The sequence below is a fragment of the Lynx canadensis genome, chromosome C2 (assembly GCF_007474595.2).
Source record: "Lynx canadensis isolate LIC74 chromosome C2, mLynCan4.pri.v2, whole genome shotgun sequence".
NCBI classification, from domain to species: Eukaryota; Metazoa; Chordata; class Mammalia; order Carnivora; family Felidae; genus Lynx; species Lynx canadensis.
In genome coordinates, this window is record NC_044311.2 from 24559328 (window position 1) to 24579125 (window position 19798).

At 43.3% G+C, this 19798-nt stretch overlaps 1 protein-coding gene across 1 annotated transcript in view; it reads right to left on the minus strand.

The window, feature by feature from the left end:
* Nucleotides 1–2303: 2303 nt before the first annotated feature.
* The window catches only part of PLCL2 (phospholipase C like 2), a 188945-nt gene continuing 171450 nt past the window's right edge, over nt 2304–19798 (minus strand). The window contains 1 exon segment of the mRNA XM_030329280.1: nt 2304–3149. Coding sequence (XP_030185140.1) covers nt 2970–3149 — 180 coding nt within the window. The 3' untranslated portion in view covers nt 2304–2969.

Here is a 19798-nt window from a genome sequence, read left to right on the forward strand (position 1 = left end):
TCCACCTGGCCCAGACTCCCAGGCCACACCCCTGCCCTGAGACGGAGGAGGTGACCATTTGGGGTTTAGAGGCCTTCTTTCCCACCGTTCAGAAGCTGTAGCTGCTAGAAGCAGAAAAGAGACCAACACTTGCAACGGCTCAGGTATCAGAGAGGATCCATCTCACAAGCAGATGCCTCGGGATTTATTCCGTGGACAGGTCATCCACACGACTGCTGGAAACCTGGTGCTTGGCTCTGTTTGCAGGTTGCCAGTGTGACGTTTCGTTTCTCACTGAACTCACCAGGCATTGGCCGTAGTCCCTGCGCAATTCTGCCCAACTCTTCACGTTCCTGTATCCTCGCCAGCGCTACGCCAGTTGTGTTCATGGACTTCCCATCAGATGTTTCCCTTAACTAGGGATGATGCAGTGTGTGTGCACAGTGTGACTGATGTACACATTAGTCAAACTAAAGGGCGTTATTCGTTTGACTTATTGTAAGTAAACAAGTCTCTTACAGTAAGAGACTTAAGTGGGGGTTCCCCCATATAAGGAAGGGAGATGAGAGAGGGAAGCCGGCCTGTCATCCCGCTGTCGCCACAATTTATGAACTTAGGAGTGTGTCCCACGTTTGTTTGACTAGTGGGGTTATAATAAGGCCCTCACAGGTTTGAGTCGGAGCAGACCAGTTAGTCCTTTGTAAGAGAAACCTGCTTACAAAGGTCATAAATCATAACTTTGGCTCAGGGCCAGGTGACGAATGGTTCCCATTTCCATATGGAGACGAACAGAAGAGAATAGCTCAGTTGGCCGTGACTGCATGTTCTGCTGATCTGAGCCACCATCTTCTTTAATGAAGGATGGGGGCCTCACTGGGGCGGGGACTAGGCAGACAGGAGGAACACGGCAGCTTCGGGAGCAACTCCTCAACTGATGTGCCTTCTTGTTCCTGTTACGTGGCCAATTCCTTTGAAGAGGTGGGTCAAAAGAAGGTTGCTTTTTTTTAACTGAGGAAAAGTAAAGCAAACCCGGGGCTGGGTGCAGTGCCCACACCCCCCTCCACCCTCCGCCCCGGCAGACTCCGTGACCTGGGGTTGTGTGTGATATTGTCCTTGTCCGCAACCCCTGCACCTAGAAAGGAGTCTCAGGAGCAATCATCTCAGACTCCTTGTGTCCTCAAGTTGCCCATTCCACACCTGTATGACCTACAGCAAATCACATGGGCCTTGCTCTCCGAGTCATTCAAGCCACACCTCCACTGATGCCTGCCACGGCTGTAAATGTAGCATTGCGTTCAATCTCATTCTATTGTGAAAAGTCATTTTTTTATTATTTTTGGATTTCACCGTGAAGTTGAATATTGCTATTTACTTGCCAGCTGAGTTCGAGGATTATTAACAATGGTCTAAATGATACATCATTTTATTTCTCATTCTATAAAGCTACTTTTAATTCGTTGCTAGTCTCCCGCACCCCCCCCCCCCACCGCTTTTTTTTTCTGTGTGGAGTTCATTTCCGAGCAGAGAACTGAAGCTACCTACCCGCCGGGCGTTCGCCGGGGTGCGCCGGGAACCGCGCAATCGTTCAAATGACAGATAGGTTTAATTTTCTAACTGGAATTACACGGTGCCGAGAGCCAGCGAAGATGCATACCTTCACTTAAGCACACTCTTTAGAATGCAAATGACAAGAACTCAGCAGAGAAACTGTTTTTTAAGAGGATATTTAGGAGTCTGGGCAGAAATAAATTAAATATATCAGCCTGAGCGTCTTCCTAACTGGGAGGAAACAGCAGATTACGCATATTTATCTGGCTTGCAGACCTGAACCACTGAAAAGAAAATGGACAAATCAAGGAGGGTTGCTGAGGATTTAGAGCTTTTACTCTTCCAAAATCTGAAAGCAGGTTTGGTTTGGGAGAAGCAGTAATTAGGCTGCAGTGTCTGGTATGTTTTCAAAACTAGCACAAAGTTTCACCGATTTAGAAAATAAAGCCTTGGATTAAAATCCCAGCCGGCCGAGGACAGCTATACGTGCCCCAGCCCCTCTAACTGCCTCTGACGGACCCTCTGCACGGTCTGGGGGCACCTGCACTCCAGTGCGAATTCAAAGCACAAAGCGGCATCTCGGTTCCTGGTAGAATCAGTCAGCTGTCGTTGCGCAATGTCGTGAGCACCTTCCTCGAAGCAAAACCGCTAGGCCAGACAAGCAACTCATTTTTGACAAAGCTGTTCAACAATCGGCTCCTCTGAAGAGTAGAATATTTTTAACTAGAAATTTTAAAAGTTAAAACTTTCATTAAGTGCATGTACTGCTATAGGAGAAATATCATAAAACATCGTTTTAATGTGAACACTACTTCATACAATGAAAAACTATTTACAATGCGTTGCTTCCAGATTGGCTGCTTTTACATTGTATGTCTACCCAGCGTGTGTCTTCAGCCGGGAGCTGCAGTCCTTGTACCCGACGGCTCTCCAAGGCCCCTGGGGACTCGGAGCATCTGTCCACTTACATTCTCCCTAGTAATTATGGCTCAGCAGGCACGCCACCAAAATCATCTATAACCCAGAGACTCTGGCAATCGTATAGAAGTGAAATGCGTAGATTAGGTTTCTGTCCAATAAATACTAATTTGACAATACAATCCATTTCCATCTTAAGAAATTGTTTTCAGTTAGGAAAACATTTTTTCTCAACGGAACTAGAACGAATAGTCTGTGGTTCACCCTGGAACTGTTAACGATGTCTTTGCATACAAATATAGCATATTTTGGCCAGGAATATAATTTCTTGTTAAAGAGTTTATTTGCCTTCACACGCAGAATTGCTACATACATTCACAGTTTTAAGAGACTGCAATTAGCTATTCCAGTTGTGCTTTAAAATCCCAAATATTATTTTCATTAGTGAGTGCAAAGCAAATGTCCCACTTGACTACAATTGGTCCTAGAGTTATAAACTCCATAATGGTTTCTAGAAAATTCCTTCAATCTCCAGTTTCATCATTTGCTTTTTCAGGTATGACTTCCAGGCTCCGACGTGGCTTCTGAACGTCGGCATTTTCTGTGCCTGGTTTATTCAGCCCACATGAAACAGCAGCATAATGGATTTGTTTCAGGTTCTCCAAGGTCTCGTTCTTGGCATATTTCAAAAGATCCGCTTGTCCCTGTAACAAGACATGCAATTAAATGTTAGATGTGACTAACATGACTTCTTGTTGCAGTCTGACAATACAGGTGTTCCACTGAAATAGAAATATTTTGATGCCACAAGAGGGCATGTTTATCTGCTATTGGCACTGTATCCGAATAGGTCAATTGTAATAAAAAACAAGATTGTCTTCCCAGTTTTCCACATCAAGCTCCAAGACCGTGCTGCCTCTTTGGTTCTTTCCCTTTATAAATCTGAATAGAATGCTGTGTGTGTGGACCATGGCTGTCTGCCCTGGTTAGAATTACATCTTTTTGTAAATTGTTTGGCCCATCTTGGTTTTTTCCTTTTAAGATTTGCCTTATTTTTAGCTTCTCATTCTGAAGTAAGTATAAATTCACAGGATGCAAATATAATACAGAGAGGTCTCATATACCTTTCCCCAAATTTCTCCCAATGGTTATGGCTTACATAACTAGAGTACAAGGTCCAAACCGAGCAGCTGACGTTGGTGCAATGTACACGTATAGCTCTGTGTCACTTCATCCCATGGGGAGATTCACGTAACCACCACTGCAATCAACACACAGAGCTACAGAGACCTCCCAGGCACCAGGACTCTACAGTCACACCCTTCCCCATCCCTCCACCATCCGTAGCCCCTTGACAACCACCAGTCTGTTCTCCATTATAAAGACTTGCTTTTGAAGCAAGCTTTGGCAGATAGGCACCCAGCAGGTTTTCATGGACTACTTGCTTAAAGGAGGAAGGAAGGAAAGGATTCTTTACTTTCAATAAACTTTCTTAGCCAAATCTTAATTTCTTTAGTGGGGTGTGGCCATCCTCTTGACATACATGCAGTCTAACACATAGGTCAAGACACAATGGGATGGACTGAAGCACCAGTCACTGGGAGTCTGGCATCTGAGCTGATGCCAGAGCTCAATGGAGAGTTTGTCAGTCTCATCACTCTTGACATATTGACCAGAGAATTCTTTGGCCGGGTGGACGCGTGGACGGCTGTCTTGTGCATCTTGGGCTGGTGAGCAGCATCCATGGCTTTTGTCCCCTTTAGACCAGTTGCACCCCCTCAGCTGTGACAACCAAAATGTCTGTAGATGTTGTCAGATATCCTCTGGGGGGTGAAACTACCCATATATCAGCTGACCATTTCAAGATTACTGGTTAGGAGAGATGATGTGATACTCCACTGTAAATTCCAACATTCCTACTTTGGTCGTTTGTTCTATTTTCCCTTCTGATATTTAATCTGCCTTCCATTAATAGTTCTTTCTACTTATACTATTACCTTTCCTTCTCTCCTATTTTCCTTGTCCCTATTTTGTCTCCTTCCTCGGGCTCTAAATTCATTCTGTTATTCTCTTTATCATCCCTCCATACTTTGGCTTTTTCTTTGTCATACTTACATTCTTGGTACTATCCCGTCTTTCTCCTGGTTTTTTCCCCCCCTTAACTGCCTTTCAGCGTGCATCCCATTAAAGTGCTCCTGTACAACAAAAGCTGGGGCCAGTTGCGGAGGCAACAGGTAAGGACTTACCTTGGAAGGCAACTGGACTACAATCAAATCTCAGCCTCTGGTGAGACTAAATTGCAGCATAATCTTAAGCCACTATGAGGCCGGAATCCACAGAATGGTTTGCTGTTTACCACTTACTGTTCATGATTTTCCTGCTTTACAAAGACCTTTAATTAGTAACTATAAATACATGCTCCATTGCTTAGTTTAACTGAAGAGCTTCATTTTTATTCATTCTTACTAGTCACTGAACTCATATACTGAAATTTTACAAGCAGTAAGGTCTTTGTACATAAATATAGCATATTGTGCCAGAAATATAATTTCTTGTTAAAGACTTTATTTGCCCTCACGTGCAGGATTGCTACATACATTTATGGTTAACAGATTGTAACTACATATTCCACTTGTGCTTTAAAATTCCAAATATTGTGTTTAAATTAATTAACTTTATTTTTTAGAGCAGTTTCAGGTTCACAGTAAAACTGAGCAGTTAAGTACAGAAATTTCCCGTATGCCCCAATCCCCGCATGAGGCGTAACCATCTCCACTACTGACATCCTGCCCCACAGTAGTACATTTACTGTAACTATAGACCTACACTGCACATCATTATCGCCCAGAGTCCATGGTTTACACGAGGGTTCACTCTTAGTGTCGTACATTCTGTGGGTTTGGACAAGTGTACAATGACATGTACCCCGTTACGCAGCATAGTCACACTGCCCTAAAAACCCTCTGTGCTCCCCCTATTCATCCCTCCCTTCCCCTTAATGCCTGGCAACCACTGATCTTTTCACTAGCTCAATATTTTGCCTTTTTCAGAATATTATATAGTCGGAATTCTACAGTACGTAGCCTTTTAAGATTGGCTTCTTTCACTTAGTGATATGCAATTAACTTTCCTCTATGTCTTTTATGGCTTACTAGCTCATTTGTTTTTAGTGCCGAATAATGTTCCATCGTCTGGATGTACCACAGTTTATTCATTGACTCACCTACTGAAGGACATCTCAGTTAAACCCAAGTGTTGGTGATTATGAATACAGCTACTATAAACATCCATGTGCAGGATTTCATGTGGACATGAGTTTTCAATTCATTTTGGTAGATACTGAAAGGAGCATGACTGCTGATATCATACAGCAAGAGGATGTTGAGTTTGGTAAGAAACTGCATCCCGTCTTCCACAATGGCGTGCCGCTTTCTGTTCCCACCAGCAGTGAATGAGAGTTCCTGTTGTTTCACATCCTCACCAGCATTTGGTGCTGTTAGCACTTTAGATTTTGGTCATTCTAAAAGGTAAACATTAGTGTCTAATTTTTGTTTTAATCTGTAGTTCTCTAATGACATATAATGTTGAACGCCTTTCCACATGCCCACTTGCCATCTGTATGCCTGCTGTGGGGAAGCGTCTGCTCAGATCTTTTGTCCATTGTTTAATTGTTCATTTTCTTATTGTTGAGTTTTAAAAGTTCTTTGTATGTTTTAGGTAACCATTGCTTATCCGGTGTGTCTTTTACAAATATTTTCTCCAAGTTTGTGGCTTGTCTTCTTGTTCTCAACTTGTCTTGCAGAGCAGAGGTTTTTAATTTTGATAGAGTCCTGCTTATAAATTCTTTCTTTTCTTTCTTTATTTCATGACTATGTTGTTGGGGTTACACCTAAAAAGTCATCACCATACCCAAGGTAAGCTAAGTTTTCTCCTACGTTATTTTCCAGAAGTTTTATAGTTTTCCATTTAGGCCCACAATTGGCTTGAAGTTAATTTTTGTGCAGGGTGCAAGGTCTGTGTCTAGATTTTTTTTTTCTCTTTGCATGTGGATGTCCAGTTGTTCCTGCACCATTTGTTTAAATGAGTATCTTTGCTCCATTGTATTGCCTTTGCCCCTCGTCAAAAATCTGCTGACTAAAATTTGTGTGGGTCTATTTCTGGACTCTCTATTCTGTTCCATTGATCTCTTTGTTCTTTCACCAATATTACACTGTCCTGATTACCATAGCTTTTTTTTTAAGTTTAATTATTTATTTTGAGACAGTGAGAGCCAGGGAAGGAGAGAGAGGGAATGAGAGAGAGAATCCCAAGCAGGCTCTGCACTGTCAATGCAGAGCCCGATGCAGGGCTCAAACTCATTAACCCAGAGACCATGACCTGAGGCATAATCAAGAGTCAGATGCTTAACCAACTAAGCCACCCAGGAGCCCCAGTTACTGTACTTTAGAGTAAATCTCAAGTTGGGTAGCGTCACTCCTCTTTGTTCTTTTCCTTCAAGACTGTGTCATCTATTCTGGGTCTTCTTCATCTCCATATAAACTTTAGAATCGATTTGTCAATATCTACAAAATAACTTGATGGAATTTTGGTTGGGATTATGTTGAATCTATAGCTCAATTTGGAAAGAAATGACATCTTGAAAATACTGAGTCTTCTAATCCATGAACAGGAAGTGTCTCTCCATTTATTCATTTCTTCTTTGATATATTCGATCAGTTTTGTAGTATTCCTTACGTAGATCTTGTACATATTTTGTTAGATTCATGCCTAAGTATTTTATTTTTGGAGATGCTAATGTAAGTGGCATTATATTTTTAATTTCAAATTACCCTTGTTCATTGCTGTTATCTGGGAAAGTGATGGACTTCTATACAATACCTTGTATCTTGCAACCTTGCTATAATGTTATTAGCATCCAGGAGTTTTTTGTTCAATTTCTTTTGGAATTTCTACACTAGAGATCATGTCATCTGTGAACAAAGTTATATTTTTTTCCTTCCCAATGTATAACTTTTATTTTTTCTTTCTTGTCTTATTGAATTAGCTTGGACTTCTAGTACAATGATGAAAACAGCGGAGGCAGGGGATTTCTTTGCCCTATGTTTGCCTAATGAGAAACGTTTGAGTGTTCCCACCATTAAGTATGATAGTTAAAGTTGTTTTGTTCTTTATCAAGTTGAGGAAGTTCTTCTATTTCTAATGTGCTGAGAGTTTTTATCATGAATGGCACTGGATTTTGTCAGATGCCTTCTTGCTATCTAGTGAGATGATCATGTGCTTTTTCCTCTCTAGCTGATTACACTGATTGATTTCAATTGTTGCACCAACTTCATACCTGGTATAAATCTCACTGGGCCACAGTGTATAATTCTTTCATACATTGCTGGATTCAGTTTTTTAATATTTTCTTGAGGATTTCTGCATCTATGTTCATAAGAGATACTGATCTGTAGTTTTTTTTGGTAATGTCTATCTGGTTTTGGTATTAGGATAAATGCTGGCCACGTACAAACCTATTAAAAAGTATTCCCTCTGCCTCTATTTTCTGGAAGAGATTGTAAAAAAAAAAAAACATGGCATAATTTTCTTCCTTAAATATTTGATAGAATTCACCAGTGAACCCATGTGAGCCGGTGCGTTCATTTTAAAAGGTTATAATTGTTATTTGACTTCTTTAATAGAGATAAATCTATTCAAATAGTCTATTTCTTCTTGTGAGTTTTGGTAAAATGTGCCTTTCAAGAAATTGGTTCATTTCATCTAAGTTATCAAATTTGTGGGAGTAGGTAGTCTCATATTCCCTTGCTGTCCTTTTAATGCCCATGGGATCTGTAGTGACATCCCTTCTTCCATTACTGATATCAGTAATTGGTGTCCTCTTTTTTTCTTCCTTCATAGTTAGCCTGGCTAGAGACTTACTGATTTTAATGATCTTTTCAAAGAACCATCTTTTTAGTTCTATTGATTTTCTTCTTCTTCATTTCCTGATATCAATTTCACCGATTTCTGCTCTAATATTTTTATTAATAAAAATTAGTAGGTCTATGTTCAAAGTGCTTCCTTGGCATGTCCTCTTAGACTTCACGTGTCCAAAACTGAGTTCCTGATATCCTTCCTACCAGCCTCTCTATAACCAGCTCCTCTCAGGGTAAGACAACTCCATTCTCACAGTGACTGAGAACACAGACCCTAGTACCACCTTTGACTCGTCTCCTTTTCTTTCATCCCTCATCCCACTTGTCGGCAGCCTCCATTATCTCTATCTTCAAAAAATATACACATATACAGGTTCTCAGCACTTCTTACCACCCTCATTGCTACCACTGGCAGCCTGAACCACCATCACCTCTCTCTGAGTTTATGACAACTGGCCATCCGGCTTCTCCTCTGTCAACATGACAGCCAGAGACATACAATCAAACACAGTCAGAACATGAACCCCCCAACCCGTGGCTCCTCGTACAACTCAGACTGAGTTCTGTGGGCAGTTCCCACAGCCCCCGAGCTGTCTTCACCCTCTTCATCACCCCACCTTGTTCACTAAGCCACTGTGACACTGGGCCCCTAAATGCTCCTCAGACATGGCAGGTCCTCTCTGGCCCCGCCTGGAGGTTGCACACTCAACACTGCCTATGCAGGGAAGGCTCTCGCCCCAGAAAGACACTCAGTTTGCTCTGTCACCTCCTTTGGGCCTTGACTCCCTGACAGCCTTTCCAAAATGAAAACTGCCACCTCTTGCTCCCAACTCTTCTTGCCCCTTCCCTGCCTTGCTTTCTCCATGACATGTTCTCTGTTGCTTTGTTTACTGTCTGTCTCTCCCATTAAATGTGAGTTCCAGGAGAACTGGGACTTTCACGTCTTCAATCCACTGCTGAACTCTCACCCCTCAAGCCTACAACAGCACCAGGCATACAACACAGGCTTAAGAAATGTGTTGAATGAGTATAATTAGACTAAGATGTGAAAGTCCCCTCTTTAATCTTCACAGTGGCCTCCCAATCATGTGCTTCACCTTTTTCTCTGCATTTATATATATATTATGAATAGGTATTGTATTTTTTACAGAAATGAAATCAAGCAAACCCTGCCATTCTTCAGTTTTCTTTTTTTCACCAAAAATCATGTCTTGGCAATCTTTCCACGTCAGCATATATAGATCTGCCACAGGATGACAGGGCATTTAAATAGAAAAATCCCCAGATGGTATACAGGATAATTAATGTGGTAATAACGAATTCTTTATCTGGTGGAATCTTGGTTCCCAAGTTTAGACAGGTCATTACCACACTTTGAATGGATCAGGCTTTCCACACCTAGCCAGGGGAGACACAAAGGACCCCCAGAGCCTGGGAGCTGCTGAGTTTTACCCCCAGCACTTGTATTTTGTTCTGTGCGTCCACAACCGCACGTCTGACACGTCTCAGGATTGTGGCATCCAGCGGGAGCAGAGAACAATTCTGAACAAGGTGATGATGGTGTTTGCTGTAGCAGTGTTCACATCTCGTTGCTTCAAAAGAGCAAAGGCTATTTAAAACACCGCCGCCCACTGACACAGGGCATCTGGGTTTGAAGACTCCTACGAAACTAGCTTTGCAACGTTTCCAGTTGAGAAACTCAAACCCTATTTGGTTTCACACATTCTGTTTTGAATTTCGTAAGTTATTCTATTTGGTTTTCATCTTGAAAGAGTTATAACAACCTTAGGTCAAAATATTTAAGGTTCCTACTTAGACTCGGAATATAATCTTTTAAAAGACATAGCTGAGGGCAGGGTTGGATCCCAGCGGCTTCTGTGGAGAGCCGGCCGCAACTGTGCTCCTTCTGGCCCTGCCGGCGGCTGCCTGAGATTAGGTCAGAGGTCGGAGCAGCCAGGAAAGGAATGATGGCAGATCCCAGACACCAGAGCCAGTGCCCCAGCCATACTCAACCCTTGGCCAATCACCAACTTTCTGTCTGATCATAAAAGATGCCCTAGCTTTAATATGTAAAAATACTGCAAGGCACATCTGTTAGTCCTACATAGTTTTTGAATCCAAAATTAACAACCACAATTCACTGCTTTTATTTAGACTTAGAGCTAAAACTATAGGGATTGTACACTTGCGTTATTCTTTTTCAAAGCTTTTTAATCCAACTGTCTATTAGAGAAGAACAGAATCATCTCCTTCTGAGATGAGTGAACCAGGGTGGCCACAAAGACTCCCCCGACCTCTGCCACCAATCCGTGCAATGGCCACGTGGCTGAGAGCTGGAAGGGGCAAAAATGGCCATCTGCCGTTCCCTGGGAGTCAGCAGACACGTTTCTTCCACATTATAAGCAGGTGGATGGAAGAGGAAAAAAGAGGATACCCATACCATTTTGGGAGTCTGAAGGAGGCGCAAAGGTAGTCAAAAAATTTTAATTTAGTGCAAATAAAGACATAAGCTATCAGTGTCTGGTTTGACCTCAGCGTGTCTGGGGCCCACACTGACTTCTGGGTTGTTCTGGGACTAACGGCCCCAGCCCGAGAAGGTTCATTTGGATGGCATGGACTAGGCTGCCTCCTTCCTGCTTCTTTGTCCACTCAGGAACAAAGCAGCTTCTAGGCACCTCCACCGATACCTTCCGCTCCCCCAAGACATGAAGCTAACTCTGGGATAAAGAGAGGGGGGCAGACACCTGGAGAGCGCCAAGGCCCAGCAGGAAGACAGACTGCCACCCTGCAAGCGCCTAGCACCGGCCACCCGCTGGCCCCTTACTCAGCAATTTGCCACGCACGTGTCCTTATCTTTCCTACCACCCAGAAGGCTGCAAGAGTTTTCCTGTCCCCTCCCTCAGCATCACTCTGAGATGACAGCACAGGGACCTAGGGTTTTCTGGCTGTCTCTTGCCAAGAATCTAAATGCAAAACCCTAACACAAGCTCATAATCAGGAAACATTTCTTGGAAAGAGAGTGACTAACGTATGCCGGGCACTGTATTAAGCCCTTCGCAAAGACTATCTCATGATAATCTCAGTTCTGTGAGAGCTGCTGTTACTATTCCCAATTTTGTAGACGAGGACATTGAGTTTAGAGGGATGAAGGGGCTTACCCAAGGCAGAGCCTGCACAGCAAATTACACTTAAAAACATACAACTTTCTCTCTGTGTGTTCTGTTTTCTTTTTGGATTAAGTGAACCACGGGGCCCAAGCTATACAGTTGAGCCCACACGTTACATGTGACACTTGAAAGCAAGCAAGTGTAATGTGCACTACATTTCTAATGTCCCCAGTACATCACCAATGGTGCAGGCAATTCCTTCTTCCTGTGCTTAAACACAAGAACAGAGATACAGATTTCCATTCGTATTTGTTGAATGAGTAGGAAGCGAACAACACCATGGTGGGGCCACGGAAATCCTGGCCCCGGTTCTAAGCTGCCTCACTGCACTCCAAACCCTCCCCTTGAGAGGCCCGTGTGGCTGGCCAAGGCTGTAGCACATTCGTCAGAGTTAAGGAAGGCTTTCTTCCTACTGACGTCTTACTAAACCTTACACTTGAACAAAGATCCCCTGATCATCAGTCACCTGAAGTTGGAGCAACAGAGCATAGCAGCATGTGCTCGGCTGTGGGACGATAAATGCATGTTAAATGTTTCATGATTTTTTTCTGTCCTATTGGCTTCCCCTGTGCTCAGTCACATGTGTGAAGGGAGTGGAATGTGAATTGCAAGTGAATTCCTCTCTTCTCAGCAAGAAGACTGCCTTCCGTCTCCCCTGACTCCATCCCAAAGGGTTCGCAGGTGCTGGCCAGGTGGAAAGGCCCTCTGAGAGTATGAAGAACGGTTCTGGGAGCAAGACTCCTAACCCTTAGTCTTCGCCTTAATCCAGAGAGACATTTAAGCTGTATGAAGCACTGTCCTGATTATGCAAGCAAAGTGGGTTCGTCCAGGACTATCCTTGCACCTCGATCCCCTCCCGCTGCCAATATTTTGGCTATTTCATCACATTTACAGTTGTTCCTCAACTTCACAGAGGTTGTGCTCAAAGGTTTACGCACACTTTAATTTAAAAATTTTAATATAAGATGCGATTTAAATTCAGAGTGGGTGTCTTTCACCTCGGAGACTATTTTACGTGTCACTCAACAAAGATGGGGGGGGGTGCTCCCAGGCGTTCCTAGGCAGCACAGTGGAGGAGGTGTGGTGTCTAAGTTGGGCCTTGACACGGGCGGGAAACGATTTCAGCAGAGGCCAAGGGGCTGTGGAAGACGCTGCCTTCCTTCCACACATGACTCTACGACTCCAACAAGTGATGCCTTTGGGGCCTAACCACGGCTTAATAGCATGATTTCTATGCTACAAAGCTTTCTGAGTTCCAACTGTGGTAACATCTCCCTCTGATAATGGGAATGAGCATGGGAAAAGCTAAGTCTCACACTGGCAGTGAGAGCTGGCCCCCTACAGTGGGAGACGACCTCCCCTGACACAGAGCTGGTGGCTCACGTGGTGGGGGGGGGGTGAGGATTTCAGGAGGTGCCGTTGGAGGCTGCAGACGGTGGAAGTGAGCCATGACCTAAGCATAGAAGACAGGAGGTCAAGAGAGTGTTCCAGGCAAAGGGGCCAGGGCCAGAGGGGAGCAAGGGCAGTGTGCCCAGTGTGTAGAGAGAGAAGTGGAGAGCAAGGGGATGCTGAGGGATGAGCAGGGCCAGGGCCACGAACAAGAAGCTTCGAAAACGCTAGTAAAAACCAGCACGCACAAGCACTTCCCTCGCACTGTTAATTTTTTAAGCACACTTTTTGCACGATTAACGTTAGCTGAGTGATCACAAATTCCACATTAGTGGGATCCAAGGTCTGAGGTTTTACTGTGTTTTAAATGGACCAGAAAGTACAGCCTGTCTAATGACAGGCACTACCATAGTTTGGTTTTCTGAGCCATTCTGAAGAGTCTTCACATGCTAAAGAGAGGGATGGCTTCCAGCCAATTACAGATTTTCAGGAAAACAGGCAACATAATACATCACCTAGTACATAAAATAACTAAAGGATATTAACATCAATAAAGAAAAGGAGTTGCCCATGGGCCATCACAGCAATGTTCAGAAAAGAAACAAATGTCAGTCTTCAGTCTTCAAGGTAAGTACCATACCTCAGGTAAAAACAAAATCAAGATGAACGTCTCAGCAGGTGCAAAGACTGTCTGGTTTAACTATTTATTTTTGGCAGAAGTCTCATTTTCCTAGAGAGAACAAATCTCTAATTACTTCTAGGGCTTAGCTTTTAGTCTTGGTTTTGAGGGCGGATGGTGCGGAACAGGAAGAGCTGGCTTGGCAGCAATCCTTCTGGAAAACATCTTGGGGTTGTAATAACTTTATTTGAGTCTGTGATATGACACAGGTGCTAGAAAATCCAGCATAATTTTGGCCTGTATTGACAGTAAGATAATTTTCAGATTATGAAGAAAACCATACTGACGAGTCCTACCCTGGGGCCGTCAGTGCACCGCGTATCCAGAGTATGGGGATAATTCTGGCCACCCCATCTTATGAAGGACACTGGCAAACCAGAGCCGTCAGGAGACCAAGGGACCCAGTGAGGAGGGGATCAGATGCCATCTCTCCCTATTATCTGCAGAGATTGAGCATGTCTGACCTGAATCAGGGAGGTCTAAGAGAAGGTAATGATAGTTCGCAAAGGTACAAAGGGATGTGAGGAGGAGGGAATACAATATTCTGTGCTGCTTTGAGGGTATTACTGGAACCAGTGGTAGAAATGAAGTTACAGAGAGATAAAATTCCATATACTGTATGACAGAACAAAACTAAGATTGCATGACAGTGGAGCAGGCTGCCGATCTGGTGGGAGCAACGGGAAGGTGGGTTTGATGACTTTATGGGGTTGTGTGGCCAAGCCTCACAGTGTATCCTATACCCTTCTAAGGGAAAATGCGTCACTGGCAGGTTCTGCCACTGTGGTAGACTATCTGCAAAGGCAGGTGCCATAATTCCTTCCATCTCTGTCCAGGCATGCTATTCCATCCACTAAGAGGCGGAGTCCACTTCCCCCTCCCTTGAATGTGGGCTGGAATTGATTTCCTTTGGTCAGTAACATGGAGGAAGTGGTCTTAAGAAGCCTGGCAGCTTCTCCTTTTGCTTTCTTGGAATCTCATAGCAATATAAGGAAGCTGGGGCTGGACTACTGAATGACGATGGGCCATGCAGAGAAAGGGAGAGATCAAGAAGAGGGGGACCCAGCCATTCTAGCCATCCCTGGTGACATGCCAGCCACGTGAGTGGAGCCTTCTTGGCTACTCCAGGCCCAGCTGACCTCCCAGCTGAACCAAACCAACACCACGGGGAGCAGAAACACCACCCGGCTGAGCACAGCTAGCCCACAGAATCATGTCAAATAAGAAGCTGTTGTTTTAAGCCACTAGTTTTGTCATGGTTTGTTCTATGGCAACAGAGAACTGAAACAGCCAGTCAAGGCGGCCGTATTTTGTGCTATGTGACAGTGCCTTCCTGAGCACAGTGGATTGAAGCAGGTAGAGAACCTGATCCAAGGAGAACTTAATACGAGAGGAGGCTTATACCTTTAGGACCGCAGGTCTGGATGTGAAAGGAAAGGGTAGGACCAGCCGATCAGATTTCCTCTCCTTGGAATTTGAACTAGGAAATACAAACAGATTGAGAACTTGGAATAAAACCTTCTAAGGTACAGTCGGGGCCAAGCCAAGACCACAGTAAGTCACAGGGCAACAGAAACATGAGTGAGCAGAGGGAGAAGGACAGAAAAAGGACCATCGGCCCCTGGGGAAGAGCTGCCCCGGGTGCTGCTGGGCTTCCTGGCTGCCCTTTACTCCTGTGAGGCTGGAGCACGGCTTCCGGTCCCAGAGCTCCCTGTCCTTTCACAGTCCTCCCCCAGGCCAGCACCTCTCGCCCCTCCTCTGTGAGCTGGCCTGCAGGAGTTCTGCCTCTTACAACCAAAACAGAGCAATTAAAGCAGAGCTCTTCTACCATGAGATTCTACCATCTTAGGAATGGTAATAAATAGAAGCAATAAAAATTATCACCAGTACAGTGAGCGTTTAGCAAATGAAAAATAAAGGGAGAGAAACCTCTTAATTAAGCTGGTGGGCAGAAAATATTAACAGGATCTCCTTCCCACATTTCTGGTGAAATGAGCAAAAAATAGTAAAATTGGCAAACACACACACACACACACACACACGTGCGCACACACACACATACAACACAAGCAACAAACAAACAAAGGGGTATGACATAATTTAACAAACTTCTGAAACTCACAGAATTCATAGTGGCAATTCTTAGAAGTCCTGAAACTTTTAAGAGCCCAGTCAAACTGCAAAGACACAAACTGAGTGCCCTTTTCTTTTATTTCTTAAAAAAATTTTTTTTTCATGTTTATTTATTTTTGAGAGAGAGAGACAGAGCACAAGTGGGGGAGGAGCAGAGGCAGAGACACAGAATCCAAAATGGGCTCCAGGCTCCAAGCTGTCAGCACAGAGCCCAACTCGGGGCTCGAACTTGGGAACGGCGAGACCATGACCTGAGCTGAAGGCAGCCACTTAACCAACTGAGCCGCCCAGGTGCCCACTCCTTTTTGTTTACTTCTGCTTGACGCAACAGAAAAGGTGATGGGACAGAGGGTAAGAAGAAAGAGGTAATGCAGGACAAGTGAGGAATCGGACTGACACACATAGAAAACTGGACACAGTATATTGGACAATGATGTTCTGACAGTGCAACACAGTGCGCCCTGATGGAAGAGATACAAACGGGGGTCCAGCTCCCTGTGTGGAGGGGTTCCAGGCTGCAGTGCAGGAAGGCAGAGCCTGGCGGCCCCACCAAGCCAAGGGGATGGAGTTTGGGGTTCAGGGAGGCTAAACAGCTGGGATGTACAGGGTGGAGCAGTGGGGCTCTTAAACAGCTACTGTCAATATCTGGTTCGGGAAGATGAAGGGTATGATGAGCACCAAAAGGAGAGGAGTGGGAAGCTGGATGGGATTAACGGCAGAGTAGACACTGTAGAAGATACAGCAATATTGGTTGAAGATGTAGAAACAATGGAAACTATTTTTTAAGAAAAGGAAAGGAAAGGAAAGGAAAGGAAAGGAAAGGAAAGGAAAGGAAAGGAAAGGAAAGAAAAGAAAAGAAAAGAAAAGAAAAGAAAAGAAAAGAAAAGAAAAGAAAAGAAAAGAAAAAAGACCTAAAAAGAAATGAATAGTGGATCTGTCACTTTTGGGAAAATATCAAGCAGTATACATGTATAATAGGAGTTACAGAAGGAAGAGAGAAAGAGTAAGACTGAAAAAAAGATTTAAAGAAAAAATGACTAAAACTTTTTCCAAATTTGATGGAAATTTCCACATATAGAAGAAATCTTATTCTTTCACATATAGAAGCATCTCAACAAACCCTAAGCAGAAGAAACATGAAGAAAACCAGACTGAGGCCCATCATAATTCTTCTCAAAGTCTAAGAAAAAGAGAGAGAAAAATCTAAACAAAAGATGCCCAACCTCTCTGCATTTACTAGGCTGGCTAAACTGACAATAGCAAATGTTGACATGGATGTAGAATAATGGGAACTCTCAGAACACTGTTGGGGGGAGTGCTAAATGGGACAGTTTAGAAAGCAGCTTGGCAATTTCTTATAAAGTCTGGCACGCACTTACCATATGATCCAGTAACTGCACTCACAGGTGTTTAGCCAGTAAAATAAGAGTATGTCCACACAAACACCTGCATGTGAGTATTCACTGCAGCTCTACTCACAACAGTTAGAGGCTGGAAATGGCCCAAACGTACATCAACCAGTGAATGTATAAACAAAGAGTAACACACCCATAAAATAGAATGTTATTCATCAAAAAAAAAAAAAAAAAAAAAAAAAAGGAATGGATTGCTGAAACACACCTTACCTTGGATGAATATCAAAAGCATTATGTTACACGAAAGAGGCCAGGCATAAAGACTACATACTACATAACTCCCATTTATACAACAATCTGGAGCAGGTGAAACTATAGACAGAAATCAGGTCAGTGGTTGGTGAGGGAGGGAGTTTTCTGCAAAGGGGCATGAGGGAATTTTGGGGGTGATGGAAATGCTCTGTCATCATTGTGGTGGGGTTGCATGACAATATACATTTATCAAAATTCGTTGAGTTGTGCAGTTCAAAAGGGGGAATTTTATCTTATGTAAATTGTACCTCGATAAAGTTGATCAAGAAAAGGGAAGGATGCTGACTATCTAAGGGAAGTGAGGTCTTGAGGGCAGGCTTCTGAATTAAAGAGCAATCAGAAACCTGTGGAAATGGATTACACCCTCTGCCAATTATGCAGCAGAGACCCCAGAACGTGACATTTACAAACTCTGAGAAAGCTGGGTCCAAGAATCCAAAGACTGTCAATGACCCCAGCTGAGATTTATCTCTTCTCTGCCCTTTCCTCAGGCTATGGATGGTGGTGACAGTAAGCTAATTTAAATATTGAACTTATACCAAACAACATGGTAATCATCGTCTTGGGGCCAAATGGGAATATTTAAAACTGGAAAATGGAAAAATAACAGCATGCCTAAGTCCTCACCTAGAAATATTAGTGGGTAGACACTCTCATCTTTCATAGCAGAAGGTCAACCAACCGACCTCATAATTGAAATGTGTAGCTTAAAAAAAACCAAAAACCCGACAAAATGACTCCTACTAACATTTTTCATAATCTTTTTTCTTAACCTCAGAGATATTTCATAGGAAATAAATATCTCTCACAGTAAAACTTGTTAGTAATTCATTTAGCTTCTTTTCTTCTGTTAAATAAAGAAAAGTGAAACTCAGTACTTTTTAAAAAAATTTCAGAAGAGCAGTTACAGTAGGATCCTATCTACTGGCGTACCTTATTTCATAATACGTGAGACAGCAGCTCTTGTCAGATGTACCACTAAGAAAGAAAATCACTGCCAATTTGACTAGGATGCAATGCACGGATGCCATGGAGTAGAAGATACATACCAATTTCAAAGATTTTTGATCTCGAAAATAAAAAAAAGAAGGATGACTCAGAATCAATAAAATGTATCTCCATCCATCCATATGCAAATAAAATGGTTGCTAAAATAAGGTCACCTACATTTAGTAATAGCTATTTCTCAGAGGGTTTGGAGTCATTTTAAAACTTCTCTTTTCTACATTAAAAAAGTTCTGTATAATGAAGATGCATTTACAAAAACAAATGAATGATTTTTATTCAAAATAAAAAATGATTGGAAGTAAATGTGCCAAGGTGTCAACAGTAGATATCTCTGGGTGTGGTGATGACAGCTGACATTTCTTCTTTGTTCATTTCTGTATTCTAAAGCAATTCTGAAAATTGAAAAACTAAACAAAGGAAGCCAAAAAACCCATAAAAATAGGGATGAATGTCCTTTGATGAAAAGAATTTATGGCAGGACCAAGCATTCCTGCTTTGCCCCGATTTTCACATGAAAGTCCTATGTCCCGGGATGCCTTGTCGCCCTGCCTACCTTCTTGTTCAAATTAGTGGTTGAAGATGCTTTGGATTTCATTCCAGAGCAGGGGTATTCCATTTTTCTAGGGTGCCTCAGAATCACCCCAAGGAACTTGTTAAACAAGCAGATTCCTGCACTCTACCTCTAGAGATTCTGATCCAGATTCTGAGGGGGAGCTCGGGAGACTACATTTAAGCACCCGAGGAAATTCCTGTCAGGCCTCACAGCCGCAGGGCTCCTTCAGCATGTCTTCTTGTCATCTTTCTCCGTTTCTCTCCCTAACCAGTATCATCTGAAACCTTCCCCAAGCTTCTGTGCCCCCCAGGAGGGCACTGTGGCCTCTCGCCCACCACACATAGCCCTGGAGGGCTGCCACCTCACCAAGGTCACAACAAAAAACACACGGTCAGAGGAACCCAAAGGATCCGATTCCCTCCTGTCAGGAAAAGGCTAGTAGCTCAACTCAGACCCAAACTCAAGTCCAAGGGGGCACTGACTCCCCTAAACAAAGTTAAAACTTGTAAAACATCCAGGAATGGAAAAAGCCCTTCCATTATACGGAAGTGACACACAGATCTCTCCAGTTCTTCCCCGTTCCTCACCCAGGTTCTACCACATTCGAACACCATCTACAGCAAATATGCTGGAAATTTTTAAAAGATCGATTACCCTGTCCTACACGTTACTTTCCATGTGAACATAAGTCTGAGGTGTTAATTCTCTCTCCTGGACATAATTCCAAAGAAAATAGGTTTCCTCAGTGTAGCTATTTGGTTCAATTACTGATTTCTAAAATCTGGTGTATTACTTTATGTCGGCTGTTTTTCATTAATATGTGCGCCCAGCTCCCATTTTCC